At 36.2% G+C, this 16,102-nt stretch overlaps 2 protein-coding genes across 2 annotated transcripts; both read left to right on the forward strand.

Annotated features, from left to right (window-relative positions):
• Window positions 1-7,629: 7,629 nt before the first annotated feature.
• LOC133866660 (patatin-like protein 2) lies at window positions 7,630-9,818 on the forward strand. The gene is made up of 7 exons (XM_062303258.1): window positions 7,630-7,830; window positions 7,961-8,142; window positions 8,284-8,473; window positions 8,617-8,778; window positions 8,880-9,182; window positions 9,289-9,464; window positions 9,556-9,818. The coding sequence occupies exons 1-7, from the start codon at window positions 7,699-7,701 to the stop codon at window positions 9,626-9,628; spliced, it is 1,218 nt and encodes a 405-aa protein (XP_062159242.1). The 5' UTR covers window positions 7,630-7,698; the 3' UTR covers window positions 9,629-9,818.
• A 1,541-nt stretch (window positions 9,819-11,359) lies between these two features.
• LOC133866708 (pentatricopeptide repeat-containing protein At2g17140-like) lies at window positions 11,360-16,102 on the forward strand. Its single transcript, XM_062303328.1, has 2 exons — window positions 11,360-14,280; window positions 15,263-16,102. The coding sequence occupies exons 1-2, from the start codon at window positions 11,762-11,764 to the stop codon at window positions 15,387-15,389; spliced, it is 2,646 nt and encodes an 881-aa protein (XP_062159312.1). The 5' UTR covers window positions 11,360-11,761; the 3' UTR covers window positions 15,390-16,102.

Raw genomic sequence — 16,102 nt, forward strand, 5'->3', positions numbered from 1 at the left:
ACGACAGTCAACGACGATGAATGAAGGAAATCGGCGACGGTGAAGATGCGCCTTAAATATCAATGGGCCAACTATGGGCCAAAGAAAGTGAAAAGAAAATAAAAGAAAAAAAAGATTGGGCCAATTACGGGCCAAAAAGAAAAAGTGAGCCAACTATGGGCTAAATAAGGCATGATATCACTTTTCAAATGCCAAAATAAAATGGGCCAACTATGGGCCAAAGAAAGTGAAAAGAAAAGAAAGATGGGGCCAACTTTGGGCCAAAATAAAATGAGCCAACTATGGGCAAGAATAATATGGGCAACTTGGCCTCTTTTGATTTTGATTTTTTTTTTTTTTTTTTTTTTCACTTCTATTTTCTTCTTCTTCTTTTTTTCTCATTTTTTTTTTCATCTTCCCGAGACTACCCATTGGGCATTCACTGCCAAAACTACATCTTTTTTTTTTCTTTTTTTTTCTTTTTTTTCTCTCTCTCTCTCTCTCTCTCTCTCTCTCTCTCCTGAACAACAACCAAAGTAGCAACAATCATTTTACCAGATAACTGCTACAAGAATTCGCAGGAATAAAAGCAGATACGAGCACAACCTTGAAGGGGACGGTGGGACTGATGGACGACCGGCAAAGGGGCGGTAAGATGGTGACTGTGAGGGTGAGGAGAAGCTCTACTTGCAACGGGCCATGGATGACCGGAGGAAAGGGCGCCAACGTTGGGCCTGCACAACCGAAGGAGAAGGCGCCGAATCTGAGAAGTGGACGGCGGCAGAGAGACCGATCCCGACTGTGAAGTGCGAAACTCGGCTGGATTTGTCGGAGATCAACAGTAACAAAGTAAGATCTGACGCATGCTGTGTATGAGAGAAGCAATATCTGATGCTTGCTGTGTATGAAAGATTAAGAACAAGACAAGGGTTTTGGATTGTAGGAGACACAGGTGGTGTGGGTTGGAGTAAAGCTTATCTCCAATTCACGCGCACAACTTGTTTGAAGAAGAAGAAAAAAAAAAAGAAAAAAAAAAACACAAACCAAAGGAAAATGAAGAAAAACAAAAAAAGAAGCAAAAACAGGTTCTGCTTTGGAGTGAGATTTTTTTTTTTTTTTTTTTTTTTATGGGAATAAAAAAAAAAAAAGGAACAACAATACAAAAAGAAAAGACATCTGCGGGGAAAGGAGATTTTTTTTTTTTTTTTTTGTCAATAATACACAAAATTTATGGTGAGGAGATCTGCAAAATAATGACTATCAAGAGAAAAATGAAATATAAGAAAACAAAAAAAAAATTTTACAAGACCATTAGATGAAACACTGGCGTTAGCCTATAGCTCTGATACCATGTAAGAAAATATAGTTGCTCTGATACCATGAAAGAAAATACGATAGGATGGAAAACTTAAAGACAAATAGTAGAATAATAGAATAAAGACAAAAGAATTTTATGTAAGAAAGAGAAAGAAAGAGAGAGAGGAAGAGAGAAAGCGGAAGCTTATAATAGACTACATTGTGCTTCTTTATTGCTTAATTGTTTACAATACAGAGGTCCCTATTTATAGGGTGTAAAGTAAATACAAATATGGTAATCAAATTCTCATCAAATATAGTAATTAAATCCCCATGATTTGATTACAACACACCATCAATGTAGAATATTACAATATCAATCAAATATGGAATATATGGAAAGTATATTATACTTTCCATATATTCTAGCCCTTCATATCTTCTAACAAATTAGAGCGGGGATAGCAACAAGTTATGGAGAGATTGATTGTAAATTTTCAGTTAGAAACAAATCACATGTAGAGGAAGGTGAGTCATGTCATAATTAGGGACTGAATGGATCTGGCGGTGAGGAAGAGAGTTCTCGAGCTTCAGCGAACCGCGAGCACCATTTGACTTGAGTTTAATTATGAGTTTCAATAGTGACGAAGACCCCGGGAGTTGGGTGTGGCATGCGGAACAGTTCTTTCATTTTTATCACACTGCACCAGCAGATCAAGTCTCTGTGATGTCTATCAGTCTATGCATTTGGAAGGGGAGCTAAGTTGTGGTTTCAACTGTTGCGGCAAGAAGGGGGAGAGGTAACATGGATAGAGTTGGTGGAGGGGTTGTAGGTGAGATTTCGACCATCTCTGTTTCTTAACCCTTTTTCCGAATAGATTCAATTGCATCAAGAAGGCTCTGTTACTGATTATCAGACCAAGTTTGAGACTTTGTTGGCCAAATGTAGTCAACTTTCACAAGAACACAAAACCAGTTGTTTTATTAGTGGTCTCAATGACTCAATCAAAGTGGAAGTGCAAACTGTTGTGACTGGTGTCCAAAACTCCAATTGCATTAATTTTTTTTTTTTTTTCTATAAATTGTTAATATTGAACATTGGACACACACACACACACACACACACACACACACACACACACACACACACACACACACACACACACACATATATATATATATATATATATATATATATATATATATATATATATATGTTTGAATATTTCATATAATATACATCTAAGCTTCTTAAGTTACATTGTATTTTACTAAGGTCTAAGTAATGCAATTATATCACACAGAAGATCATAGTCATAGATCCTTGTAATTTATAAAAGATTGTTCGTATTCATAAATGGAATTGGAAAATTCATCTAGACTATAGCATGTCAACATTGACGATCTATCTTAATTAAGAGAAGTAGGAAAGGCTTTAGGTTGATATGTTAGTGTAAGACCAAAGTAGTGTCATGCACCAAACAAACTACGTGAGTCATTATTCTTTTAATACTGTGATTAAGAATGATGTACGTGCACGACGACTTATAACAGTTACTCTAAATCCTAAGAAGATTGCGAACTCAGATGTAAAGTGTAGGTCACTTTGATGTACAAGAATAAGAACAAATCATTGGTCAACACTTCTGTGCGTTAGGTGATCCCATGTAGTATTGTAGGAACACATTCTTCAATAATGAAACCAAATCTATTTTCATGGAACAAAGCGAAAATGAATATCCTAAAGTTCGGGCCTAAGTGTTTTCAGTGGTACATATTTACTGAAACTTTGTTTTGTGTTAGGTCAGATGAAAAACTCACAAGGTACAAAAATAATATATCATATAATTAAACCAGGAGTATCAAGAAAAAGATGTAGTGGACTAAGTAATGGTGTATTGGCTTTGGTTCAACTACAGAATAATTCTATGGAGGGGTAATATGCAATAAATAAGTATGTCATGGGGATTGATTCATTAATTTGAAAATACATATTAAAGTGCAGTCACATTTGTTTAGTGGAATCAATTGTGATTAAATAGGGTTGTGTAATATTGTCATAGACCTATTTAAAGCTAATTATATTTTTCCTTTTAGGTCTCTCTTTGAGCTAATGTAAATTGACCATATGCTATAAGCCTCGGTTATATATTTATTTATGTTGGATTGTTTTAATTGATGAAGCATGGGCCAAATGAATATAATTTCTAAGTGACTTATTACTTAGAGATGATTGGGCTTAGGAATTAATCTCCTATTGGCTTAAATAATTAAATAACTATGGACTTAAGAAATTAATAAACTTTTTATGTGATCAGTATTCCGATGCGCATACTTTGATTAATGCATGATCCCCAACACAAACTGCTTGGCCTTAGGATTTGACAATTGTTATCAGATTGGCACGGTGTATGAAGCTAGCTCGTAACACCTCCCTGGGACGAGCAAGCATGAGAGACTTTTGCAAAACACCTACGTACAAGCAGAAACGTCGCGAATATTTATAAAATTGCACCTAACAACTTCAGTGCAAACCGAAACTACCTAGGAAGTCGACTACAAGTTAATTAAGCACCTAACCTCGGAGGAACTAATTAAAGGAACAACAAGCAAATAGTTTACGTTTTCGTTGCAACAAAAATACGGGAATGGACATCGGTGTAAATGTCTTTTCATCATTGTGGCATACCAAGGGAAGAATTGGCCGGACGATGGCCGGAGATGTTATTAGGGATGATCGATGAAGATCCAAAGGAAGAAGATGAAATTCCGTTGATGTTGTTGCATGCTATTTAATTATGGCATGGATGACTGATGAGCCAAAACCATGAATTTCGTGGGTAAGTTTGGCAAATTTTCTTTTCTCATTCTCGTGGAGACTGGAGTACTCACAATTTAGAGCGGTTGGGGAAGGAATGAAAGTTTGTGCAACACCCCGGCCGCTCAGAAAATATGGAATATTAATAACAATAATTTGATTAATATATTGAAATTCATGATAATAAGATTAGAAATAATAGTTGGTTTGGCAAATAATTGGTTAACCAATAGAATTAATTAGTTTAATTAGTTAGTAATAATTAAATAGTTAGTTAGTTAATTTAGGTAAAATTAAATTGTTAGTACGTAATTATTTAAGAAATTAAATGTTTAATTTCTATCTTTTACCTATATTTTGTCTATCGATTTACACATAAAATGTGTGCAAATTCATCATATTTCAATCTCAACACAAGTGTGGAGTCCCGTCATATTCCTCCACGGCCAAGTGGTCTGAGACCACCCCCAATTCCCCCCCCCCCCCCCCCCCCCCCCCCTCCCCCAATTCTTCTTTTTCTTTTTTTCCTGTTTTTTAATTTTTTTGTATTTAATAATTTTTTGTATTTAACTATTTTGTTGTTAGGGCATTTTTGGGACATTTCCCTTAAAATGCGGGTCATTTTTTGTCAGAAAAGACGGAAAGGGCTAATGGATGGGCAATATTGACAATTTCAAAAATTTAATGGGTATACAATATTGCCACTTTTTAAATATTAAAATAAAAAATAAAAGAAAAATTAATAGTCGAACTTTGATAGAGTAAGATATGTTTTTTCTAATATATGTATAAGATTCTCGATCGATAGCTTGCTGCCAAACATTCCATACCCGAGAAAATCCTTTTAGAGAACCAATGATAAAAAATAATAAATGAAAGCGAAAACCAAATAGAAAAAAGGAGATGAAGTAGTAGAAACTCATTTCAGGCAAAAGATATATATTTTATGTATCGCTGATAAATTTTTATTGTATGGACCCTGCCAGGCCACAGCGTAGTAATTAATATTATCTACACCTCGATCGATTAATGGTGCGTTTGGGATTGCGATTTTGTAGAAAAAAAGTGCGATTTTAAATCAAATCTCAGAAAATGAACCGTTTGGAAACTGCGTTTTTAAAAAATTGCGATTTGAAAATGCAAAAAAGTACTTATTCAAATCGCAGGCAATGTGGTGTTTTTTTAAAAACGCAGTATTTTAAAAGGCTAACCTGCGATTTTAAAGGTCAAACTGCGATTTTGTCAAACGCTTAACTGTGTTTTTAAAAATCATTTTTTTTTAAATCGTACTTTTTAAAATCGCAAATCCAAACAAACCCTTAGTTCATTTGTGAAAACCTTCCACCGACATACTTAAACGTAATTGCCATTTCTAAATATATTTAGACAATGATATATATATATATATTGTCAGAAACCTTAAAGCTAGTTAACCCAATCGATCATTTGTTTATTCATTTTTCACGTTTATCATTTGTTTTCCGTGTTTGAAGCTTATTACTTGCCATTTATACGTACGCTGATCAGTTTGGCCAAAGAGGGCCCCAGCATCTCCAAGTAAAATAATTATAAGGGATAATTGTAACGTTGGTCCCTGTAGTATACCATAATTATTTTTTACTCCCTATGGTTTAAAAAGTTCATGGAAGGTCCTCGTGATATGCAATAATTACAAATCGATCCCTGGCATCAAATTCTGTTAAATTTTTTAACAGATTCCGTCAAATGCCACGTCAGCGACACGTGTCGCCAATAAGATGGCGACACGTGTCTACCGTAATAAAAATATATAAATTTATTAAAAAATAAATAAAAATACTTATTCTTTTTAAAACAAAAAAAAAAAAACAAAAAAAAAATTCAAAAAAAAAAAAGCTGAAGGAGCCGGCCACTCCTTTGGGGGTGGCCTTCAGGCCACCCCCAGGCCACTGGGGTGGCTCCGCGCCACCTGTGGCCACGGGGGGGGGAGCGTGGCCACCCCCAGTGGCTGGGGGGTGGCCGGCCCCTTCAGCTTCTTTTTTTTTGTTTTTTTTTTTGAATTTTTTTTTAAAAAAATAAGTATTTTTATTTTTTTTAATAAATTTATATTTTTTTATTATGGTGGACACGTGTCACCATCTTATTGGCGACACGTGTCGTTGACGTGGCATTTGACGGAATCTGTTAAAAATTTTAACAGAATTTGACGCCAGGGATCGATTTGTAATTATTGAATATCACGAGGACCTCTCATGAACTTTTTAAACCATAGGGAGTGAAAAATAATTATAGTATACCACAGGGACCAACGGTGCAATTATCCCTAATTATAATTAATTCATCTTCATTTTTTTACGTACGTTGATATTTAAGAAATAGATTATAATAATAATAATATATGTAGTAAATGTAAGATATTCTCTATATTTAAAATATGCATGGTCCATATGACACATGTGATTTAGTGTGTAGAGCTAGTTTAATTAAATACAAATTGAAGGTGTTTGATATTTTATTCACATGAAGACATATATAATTAATGGAATTCTAATTGGGAATTAAGTTCTATTCTTTTATGGCCGGGAGGGATAATTAAATTAAAATTTTGATTGAGGATTTTTAGCTACTCTATAAATAAAGAGCCTCTATTATAGCCAAAATTTGACGTAAGTCAGAAGAATTTCTCTAAAGAAAAAAATTTGTTCAGTGGGATGATTATTATTATTATTATTATTATTATTTTTTTGTTTTGCATAGAATCAAGAGCGAACTTGAACAAACACGGTTGGAAGTACGTAAAGTTATTTGTGTTATGACAAATTATTTTACCAGAAACCCAAGATTATAAATCTTTTGAAGGTAAAAATAAAATTTAAAGTTAATTGGAGACATGTGGTAACAGGGTACCCATTAAAAAACTAAAAAATGGCATTGGCCGCCTGGCCCCCGCCCAACTAGGAACCTCCATTAAGTCAATAGCTGATTCAGCCCTGCGTAATGATCCAAAAGAAAAAAAAAACATGACATCCAGCCTATCCAAATGTTTATCGTGTTTAAAGATAGAGTTGGAGATTTTTATGGGTAAGGATTATGAGTAATGATAGAAGACATTTTCCAACTATGTACTTGATTTTCTTATTTACCATGCATGTGGAAGTTACATCACATGTTGCATGATAGAAGACATTTTCCAACCCAACTATGTACTTGATTTTCTTATTTACCATGTGGAAGTTACATGTTGCATGATAGAAGACATTTTCCAACTATGTACTTGACTTTCTTACAAGTGCGTTGCACTTGGACCTGGTTGTGACTTCAACATGTCAGACATGCAGGACGTCCCAATAATCATAATCATAATGAATTTGCCCCCTTGGTTATAGTAAGAGTTGGTCAACTTTGACGGCCTTTTTCTGGAGCGTGGTCCATGAGATAAATATTGGCTGAATCTTGGAAAGTGGGAAAGCTAGCTGAATACTGATCTATAAATTCCCCAAGTTTTTATTATCAAAGAGACATAAAGAGATCGATCAGTACTCTCTCTCTCTCTCTCTCTCTCTCTCTCTCTCTTAATATTTACACACACTTAACAAACATAATTAGCTGCACTGCCTCACTCCCTCATGGAAGCAACCCTTGCACCCCTCCAGCCCCCAGCTTATGGAAACTTGATCACCATTCTCAGTATTGATGGTGGTGGAATCAGAGGGCTTATCCCAGGAACTATCCTTTGTTTCCTTGAGTCTGAGCTTCAGGTACAAGTAATCAACATATGTTTCCATGCCAAAAGAATTAATGCTTAATGGTTGATCTCAAGCCTTTAATTCTAGCTTAAAGACTAGTACATGCAACTTAATTACTCTTCTTTGGATCGATATGATGCAGAAGCTGGATGGTGATGATGCAAGAATCGCGGATTATTTTGACGTGATTGCAGGAACAAGCACAGGCGGTCTTGTGACTGCCATGCTGACAACCCCCGATGAAAAGAACCGACCTCTGTTTTCTGCCAAGGATATTACGGACTTCTACCTCAAACACAGTCCTAAAATCTTTCCACAAAACAGGTAAATTAAATCTGTCGTAATATTGTTGCACTCCACGAGATCGATCAAAATGTCAATATATAGCATATATATATGGATCTGATATATGCAACTATATATATGTTATTTGATTATTAACGTGATGTCATGTTTAAAATACAGTTTTCCGTTGTTTGATTATGCTGCAAAGATTATCAAAGCTCTTTTCGGACCAAAATACGATGGGAAATATCTACATAGCCTTATTAAAGAAAAACTTGGAAGGACAAGACTGCACCAGACATTGACAAATGTTGTTATCCCAACATTTGACATCAAGCGACTCCAGCCAACCATCTTCTCCAGCTTCGAGGTTAAACTCATCATCTTCTCCCTCGCCCAAACTTAAAATGAGTTGTACGTTATGTATACAATGTCGATATTTGCACCATTAATTAATGGAGCTGAACGTCCAATATTAACTTTGGTTTTCTGTGCATGAATGCATGCATGCAGGTGAAGAAAAACCCAAGCTTGGATGCGTTGCTTTCGGACGTATGCATTGCAACCTCAGCAGCACCGACTTATCTTCCAGCTCATTACTTTGAAACCAAAGACCCCGCAGGGAAAGTGAGAGAGTTCAACCTTATAGACGGTGGCATCGCTGCAAATAATCCAGTCCGTATAAATCAAATTAATTAATTTCATATATATCAATATCTCTTTAATTAATAATTAGCAGATTAACTTACAAAATTAAGTTGTATGTTAATTTCTAGGCTTTACTTGCTATTGGTGAAGTAACAAAGGAGGTGAGTAGAGGAAGTCCTCACTTCTTTCCTATAAAACCGATGGATTATGGACGGTTTCTGGTAATTTCAATAGGAACGGGCTCTCCCAAAGCAGAAGAGAAATACAACGCGCATGAGGCAGCTAAGTGGGGTCTCTTAAATTGGTTAACCAGTAATGGTTCCACCCCAATAGTTGACGTATTTTCTCAAGCAAGTGCGGATATGGTGGACTTCCACCTTTCTGAGGTTTTTCGAGCCCTTCGCTCTGAGAAAAGCTACCTCCGAATTCAGGTATATATACCATTCATCCCCATCTTTTGAACAATAATATATATTCAAATTAAAGCTAGCTTTCGATCGTTCATTCAATTTTTCTTGTAAACCAATGTGGATGCAGGATGACCAATTAAGTGGGGAAGTATCTTCTGTGGATATAGCCACAAAGAAGAATTTAGACGATCTTGTTGAAGTTGGTGGTGAATTGCTTAAGAAATCAGTTTCTTGGGTAAATTTGGACACCGGCCTTAATGACTGCACTTCTGGTCAAGAGACTAATGAAGAGGCTCTCATAAGGTACCGTTCATTTCTACTATTTCTCTGGTAATACTAGATAGTTATCACCTTAATCGGGATAATGATCAAAACATAATTAATTTGGTTGCAGGTTTGCGAGAGTACTCTCCCAAGAGAAGCGGCTTCGCCACTCTAGGTCTCCCCGCGTTCATGCCGCAAAATGATCCGTGATATATATCAAAATGAAGCAGTGGATTCTTTTAAACTGATCGATATCAAAATAAACTTTTATCCAATGGGGCTTTGCCAAATTGTAGCCTATTTCAAGGCATGTTTTGGCATTCATTACACAAAATGCTTAATTTGTTATGTGATTTTGAGATTGAATAAGAACTCCTAAAGAAATTTTCTTCATATTTTACCAACCTTGAATATTAATTCTCTTGAATTAATCAAGTTTTTATGCCTTCATTCCTGGTATTCTAAGCGAATCAACAAGTTGAAAGAGGGATCGACGATTTTGATTCCAGTATTTATGTGCAAATTTAAAAATCAATAGTATTAATACACCAATTGCCTCTTATTTCCACATCAGATAAATTTGACTAAATGTTAATTTGGCCTGGCTTATTTGTAGTGTTTGCTTGCGAGGTCGATGGCGTTAATTAGTAGGTCTATTTCGAGCCCAACCTAGTACCTAAATAATTATTATTAGGTACCTAAATAATTTCGAGCCCTACCTACTACCTTGACTTGTAGCTTTATTGGAGTTTGTGTTTGTTTGGTCCGTTTTGTAAGAAATTAGTGCATGCACCGGTCTGCCAAGTCACTTTGTATGTTTTTCTTTGTAAAATTTTTGTATCCTTAGCATTTTTCATTTTTTAATTCCAACTAGGGGCGTAAGATAGCCCAGCTGCTCGCAAACTCTGCTCGGTTAAATTCAATTCAGTCTCGATTCGAATAATAAATGAGTTGTTCGTAAACACAATAATATATTCAAATATTAAATGAGACATACTCCTATAAACTGAGTTTGGTTTAGATAAGCTTGTATAAACTCGTATAACTTCATTTTTACAATTTTTTTAATATTATTTTAATTTTGTAATAATAACATCTTAAGTAAAATGAAATTATTTTCCTAATATAATATATATAACATGAATTATTGTTACGAGTTTAGTTTTAGATATTTGTGTGTGCATGAGTGTTTTTGTGAGTATGTGTGGATATATGTGGGTGTGTGCAAGTGCGTATTTGTGTATGTGCATAATGAATTTATATACACACATATAAACTCGAGATTAGATTATTTAAAATTCAAGTTAATTTATTTAACTAACTCAAATGATAAAATTTTAACAATAATTAATTAATTAATTATTAGTATGAATTTACGAAAAGATAAATAATCATGATGTTTACTTTATATAAGAAATAAATAAGTTAATTGAACAGTTCGTGATAAGCTCGAACTCAACTCGCGTTCGAAATAAAATTAAATGAGTCAACCATAAGCAGGGGCGGAGCCAGCTTTTAGGCTTTGGGGGGGCCAAATTGAAAAAAAATAATTTGGGGGGCCAAAACTACAAAATTTTGAAAGAATATAGGATTGAAAATAGATATTAGTTGCTAACCATGGTCAGGTTTAAAGTTTTTTTTTTAATAATAATAATAAATAAATAAAAACCCGACCCAATCCAACATTTTATATGTTATGGGAACCCTGTGACTCAGCTCGTCTTCTGTTGACACATGGAGTGAAGGGGCACCTGGTAGCTCGAGCGTGGACGTGAGTCACGCATAGATGTAATAAAATGCTGCGTTTTGGGTTGTAAGTCGTTTAAGAACGTTGTCGTTTTAACTGTAATTCTGTTAGTAGTTTTTCGGTTCTGTTGGGCGGGAGTTCCAGAATCTTGTATAAAAGGGAGTTAGGCTTGAGAAGAGAGGTATTCAGTTGGTTGTAAATCAGATTGAATCTGGAGGATGTTTGGCTCCTCGAACTGCCATGTTCTCAGTAAAATCCTTGTTCTTCCATTCGGTTTTCCCTTCCGATTCTCCATTCTCTCTTTCAATTCTCAATTCTCTCTTAGTTTTTAGCAGATCAATTAGACTGTTACACATGGCGTCATTGACAAGAGAACTCCGAGCTTCGCGTTGTCAATGCCAACTACCTCCACCTTTCCATAAATATTCAGGCTCGCTCGACAGCCTAGATGATCTTGTTCAACGGCTTCACAGATGAAGAGGGGAGGATAGTCGAGAAAGGGCCAAACAAAAATTGGAATAGGCGGAGGTAATATTTTCTGACTTGGTCAATCGTTCCTTTCTTTGGATCAAACAAGCTTACTCTTTCGATGGACCAACCAAGCTTAAGCTTAAGCAAGCTTTCCAAAGCTCTGTTCAAGAACACCAACAATCCCAAGCTGGCATGGCACCTCTTCAAGCGCATTTTTCTCTCCTCACCTACCTCCTCGTCCTCTCACCACTGTCTTCGATTGATGCCCGTCATCGCTCGTATCCTTATTCATGCGCAAATGCACTGCGAAATCGATAACCTTCCCGAGCTCCTCTTCTCCTCGCAGCCCATCGAAACTTCTCACCCTTGTCTCGTTTCCCTCGTCCAAATCTTGGCCAAGTCGGGTCTCGTCGATGAGGCCGTTTCCCAGTTCAAGTCCATTCGAACCAGGTTCCCGGAAAAGGTTCCTTCGGTATTTTTGTACAATTTGCTTCTTGAGTCCTCCTTAAGGGGAGACCGTGTAGATTTTGTGACATGGTTGTATAGGGATATGATTGTTGCCGGGATTAGCCCAGAAACTTATACTTTTAATCTTTTGATACGTGCATTGTGTGATTCGGGTCGTTTGGAGGAGGCCCGGGAGGTGTTTGATAGAATGTCTGAAAAGGGTTGTCCACCAAATGAGTTCAGTGTTGGTATTTTGGTTCGTGGGTATTGTAGAGCTAGGCTTGCTATCCAAGGCTTGGAGCTTTTAAATGAGATGAGGGGTTCTAGTGTCTTGCCCAACAGGGTTGTGTACAATACTTTGATATCTAGCTTTTGTAGAGAAGGTAGGACTGATGAAGCTGAGAGATTGGTAGAGAAAATGAGAGAGGATGGTCTGTTTCCAGATGTTGTTACTTTCAATTCTAGGATATCGGCACTTTGTAGGGCGGGGAAAATACTAGAGGCTTCTAGAATTTTTAGAGATATGCAAATTGACGAAGAATTAGGGTTGCCTCGGCCAAACATCATAACGTATAATTTAATGCTAGCAGGGTTTTGCAAGGAAGGAATGTGGGAGGAAGCAAAGACCTTGTTTGAGTCTATGCAAAAAGTTGGTGATTTTGTAAGTTTGGAGAGTTATAATATATGGTTGTTGGGTTTGGTCAGGACTGGGAAGCTCTTAGAGGTACGGTCGATTCTGAAAGAAATGGTAGATAAAGGCATTGAACCAAATATTTACTCTTACAACATCGTGATGGATGGGCTATGCAAAAATGGGATGCTCTCTGATGCAAGAATGGTTATGGGCTTAATGGTAAGTAGTGGGATTCCCCCGGATGCAGTAACTTATAGTACTTTACTACATGGGTACTGTAGTAAGAGGAAGACATCTGAGGCCAATAATATTCTCCATGAGATGATCAATAGGGGTTGTTTCCCAAATACCTATACTTGCAACATTTTGCTGCACAGCCTATGGAAAGAGGGGAGAACATCAGAAGCAGAGGACATGCTGAAAAAGATGAACGAAAGACATTATGGCTTAGATACTGTGACATGCAATATTGTGATTGATGGTCTATGTAATAGTGGGAAATTGGACAAAGCAATTGAAATTGTGAATGGGATGTGGACTCATGGAAGTGCTGCTCTTGGTAACCTAGGGAACTCATTTATAGGCCTAGTTGATGATAGTAATAAATGGAAGAGATGCATGCCTGATTTGGTCACCTACTCAACAATAATTGGTGAGTTATGCAAGGCTGGGAGGCTTGATGAAGCTAAACAGAAGTTCACTGAGATGGTGAGGAAAAACTTGCTTCCAGATTCTGTGATTTATGATACTTTTATATATACTTTCTGTAAACGAGGAAAGCTATCATCTGCATTTCGAGTTCTCAAGGACATGGAGATAAAAGGTTGCAACAAGAGCCTTCAAACTTATAACTCATTGATTTTGGGCTTAGGGAGTAAAAATGAAATATTTGAAATATATGGGCTGATGGATGAGATGAGAGAAAGAAGAATTTCTCCAAATGTTTGCACATATAACAACATAATTAGCTGTCTTTGTGATGGAGGAAAAGTGAAAGATGCCACCTCTCTTTTAGATGAAATGATGCAAAAGGGCATATCCCCTGATATATCTTCCTTCAGAATATTAATCAAAGCTTTCTGCAAGGTGTGTGATTTTGAAGTTGCAATGGAGATATTTCAGATTGCTCTGAGTATATGTGGCCACAAGGAAGCCTTATATAGTTTGATGTTCAATGAGTTACTTGCTAGAGGTGAAGTTTCCGTAGCTAAAGATCTGTTCCAAGCGGCATTGGATAGGACTTTTGATGTGGGGAACTTCCGGTACAAAGATCTTATTGATGGACTCTGCAAGGATAAAAAGTTAGATGATGCTAGTGGGATTCTTCATAAAATGATCGATATAGGATATGGATTTGATCCTGCATCGTTCATGCCAGTGATTGATGGCTTGGGTAAAAGGGGAAACAAGCATGAGGCTGATGAACTTGCAGAGAGGATGATGGAAATGGCTTCAAAAGGTAGGGTTGAGAATAAGGTTTATCGAAATCAGAGGGAGATAATCCAAGGAAAACCAAACAAGTATAGGAGAATTGATTGGCAGACCATACTTCACAGGTAAATGGTTGAATGAAAGTTTATTTGCAATCTTCTTGTTTTCCTTCTTTGGTCTCATTGTTCTTGTGATTTCTTTCTGCTAAACTTGGACCATGTTGGGTTTATTCACTTAATCACTTTTTCAATAGAAGCTTACAAAATTGCTTTCTGATATAACTTTTACTTGATTTCCTGTGTTAAGTGATCTGTATTGTCATAATATCAAGGAAGTGTTGACGATATGTGTAGCTCCTATAATATATCAACTGCAGGGGCGAAACTAGGATTTTAGATGTGGGAGGATGAATTTAAAAAAAAAATAAAAAAAATAGGGGAGTAAATATTGATTTTAGAAGAAGTATAAGGGTATTTTTTTTTAAACAAAAAAATAAAATAAAAAATTGGTGAACATTTTGAGGCTTAGGGGGACTGAATGCTGGTGTATTATAATCTATAGGTGATTTGCAATTACAATCGATGAATGTTATGGAGTAGTTAATGGTTGAAATAGAACGCTTTATCTTCTGCCAAAGTTACAGTTTATTACTCATAATCTAGAAATGCAACCTCATAGTGGGTGTCGTCATTTGGATTCATCAAACTCTACCATAGGAAAGAACCTGTACATGGCTTGTGCCTTTTTCATGTTTGGGATACATGATCTGAGTCGATATTACAAAATATCACACACACACAGGACTTCACAGGTACAAGTACCATTTCTATATTTAAGGCCACTTTTCAATTAAATCCTGATTTTTGGTGTGATATGAAGAAATGTTAAGGGTGCACATAATGCGATGTACTAGGATACCTTAGATTATTACTATAGATTGGCATCTTTAAAATTCTGATTCTGTCAAACCAAAGAATATTATTTGATTATCTCAGAACATCAAGCTTGTTGTGATGTAACTAGACGTAACTTTCCCTTTCCTGTCTTTCAGCTTTCTGTGAATTCTATGATCTTGCTGACTGTGTGTCTGCTATGAATCTTTGACAGAGATGATGGCAGTGGAATTGTACTGAAAGCTCTTAAGCGGGTACAAAGAGGCTTGGATCAGGGTAGTATATCAAGTTTGCAACCCCATAAAATTGAAGTTCTCGATTATTGGGATGGTGGTGGTTAAATTCATTAACTCTTTGGGGTCAATGCTCAAGATTTAAAGAGATTATAGGAAAGCAGAATGTCAAAATTGATCTTTCTATAAGATCCTTGCTTGCAAAGAGGTAGTGTACTTCTCCTGAAAAAGTATTCGGCCGATCAAGACTTCATTGAAAGTAGCTTTCTTCGCTTGGACGGCAGCATTAGGGAAGATCCTTACCATGGACAACCTCAAAAACAGGCGTGTTATTGTGATTGATAGATGTTGTATATGCAAAACAAATAGGGAGTCTGTGGATCATTTTCTTCTCCATTGTGAGGTTGCACACACTCTATGGGATGCTATCTTTAGTTGCTTTAGTCTGTCTTGGATTATGCCTCTTTGGGTGGTAGATTTATTCGTTTGCTGGTGAACGGGTGGTCACTCTCGGAATACTGTTGTATGGAAGATGGTTCATTTTTGTCTTTTATGGTGCTTGTGGAGGGAACGTAATGATAGACAGTTCGAGGACAAAGAAAGGACGACTGAGGAGCTTATTACTTTTTTCTTCTTTTTTTTGTACTCTTGAACTGCTATATTCCTAGCTCCTTTAGTGATTTTCTTGTTCTTTTTTCTTCTCCTTCTTAGCCGCTTTTCTTGTATATTCCCTGTGTACTTAATTATGCTTTGTGTTTTTTAATGATATCTTTCTTACTTAAAAAAATAAAATAAATAAATAATTGAAGTTGTTAGAAGAA

Source organism: Alnus glutinosa, chromosome 4 (assembly GCF_958979055.1).
Source record: "Alnus glutinosa chromosome 4, dhAlnGlut1.1, whole genome shotgun sequence".
Taxonomy (NCBI): domain Eukaryota; kingdom Viridiplantae; phylum Streptophyta; class Magnoliopsida; order Fagales; family Betulaceae; genus Alnus; species Alnus glutinosa.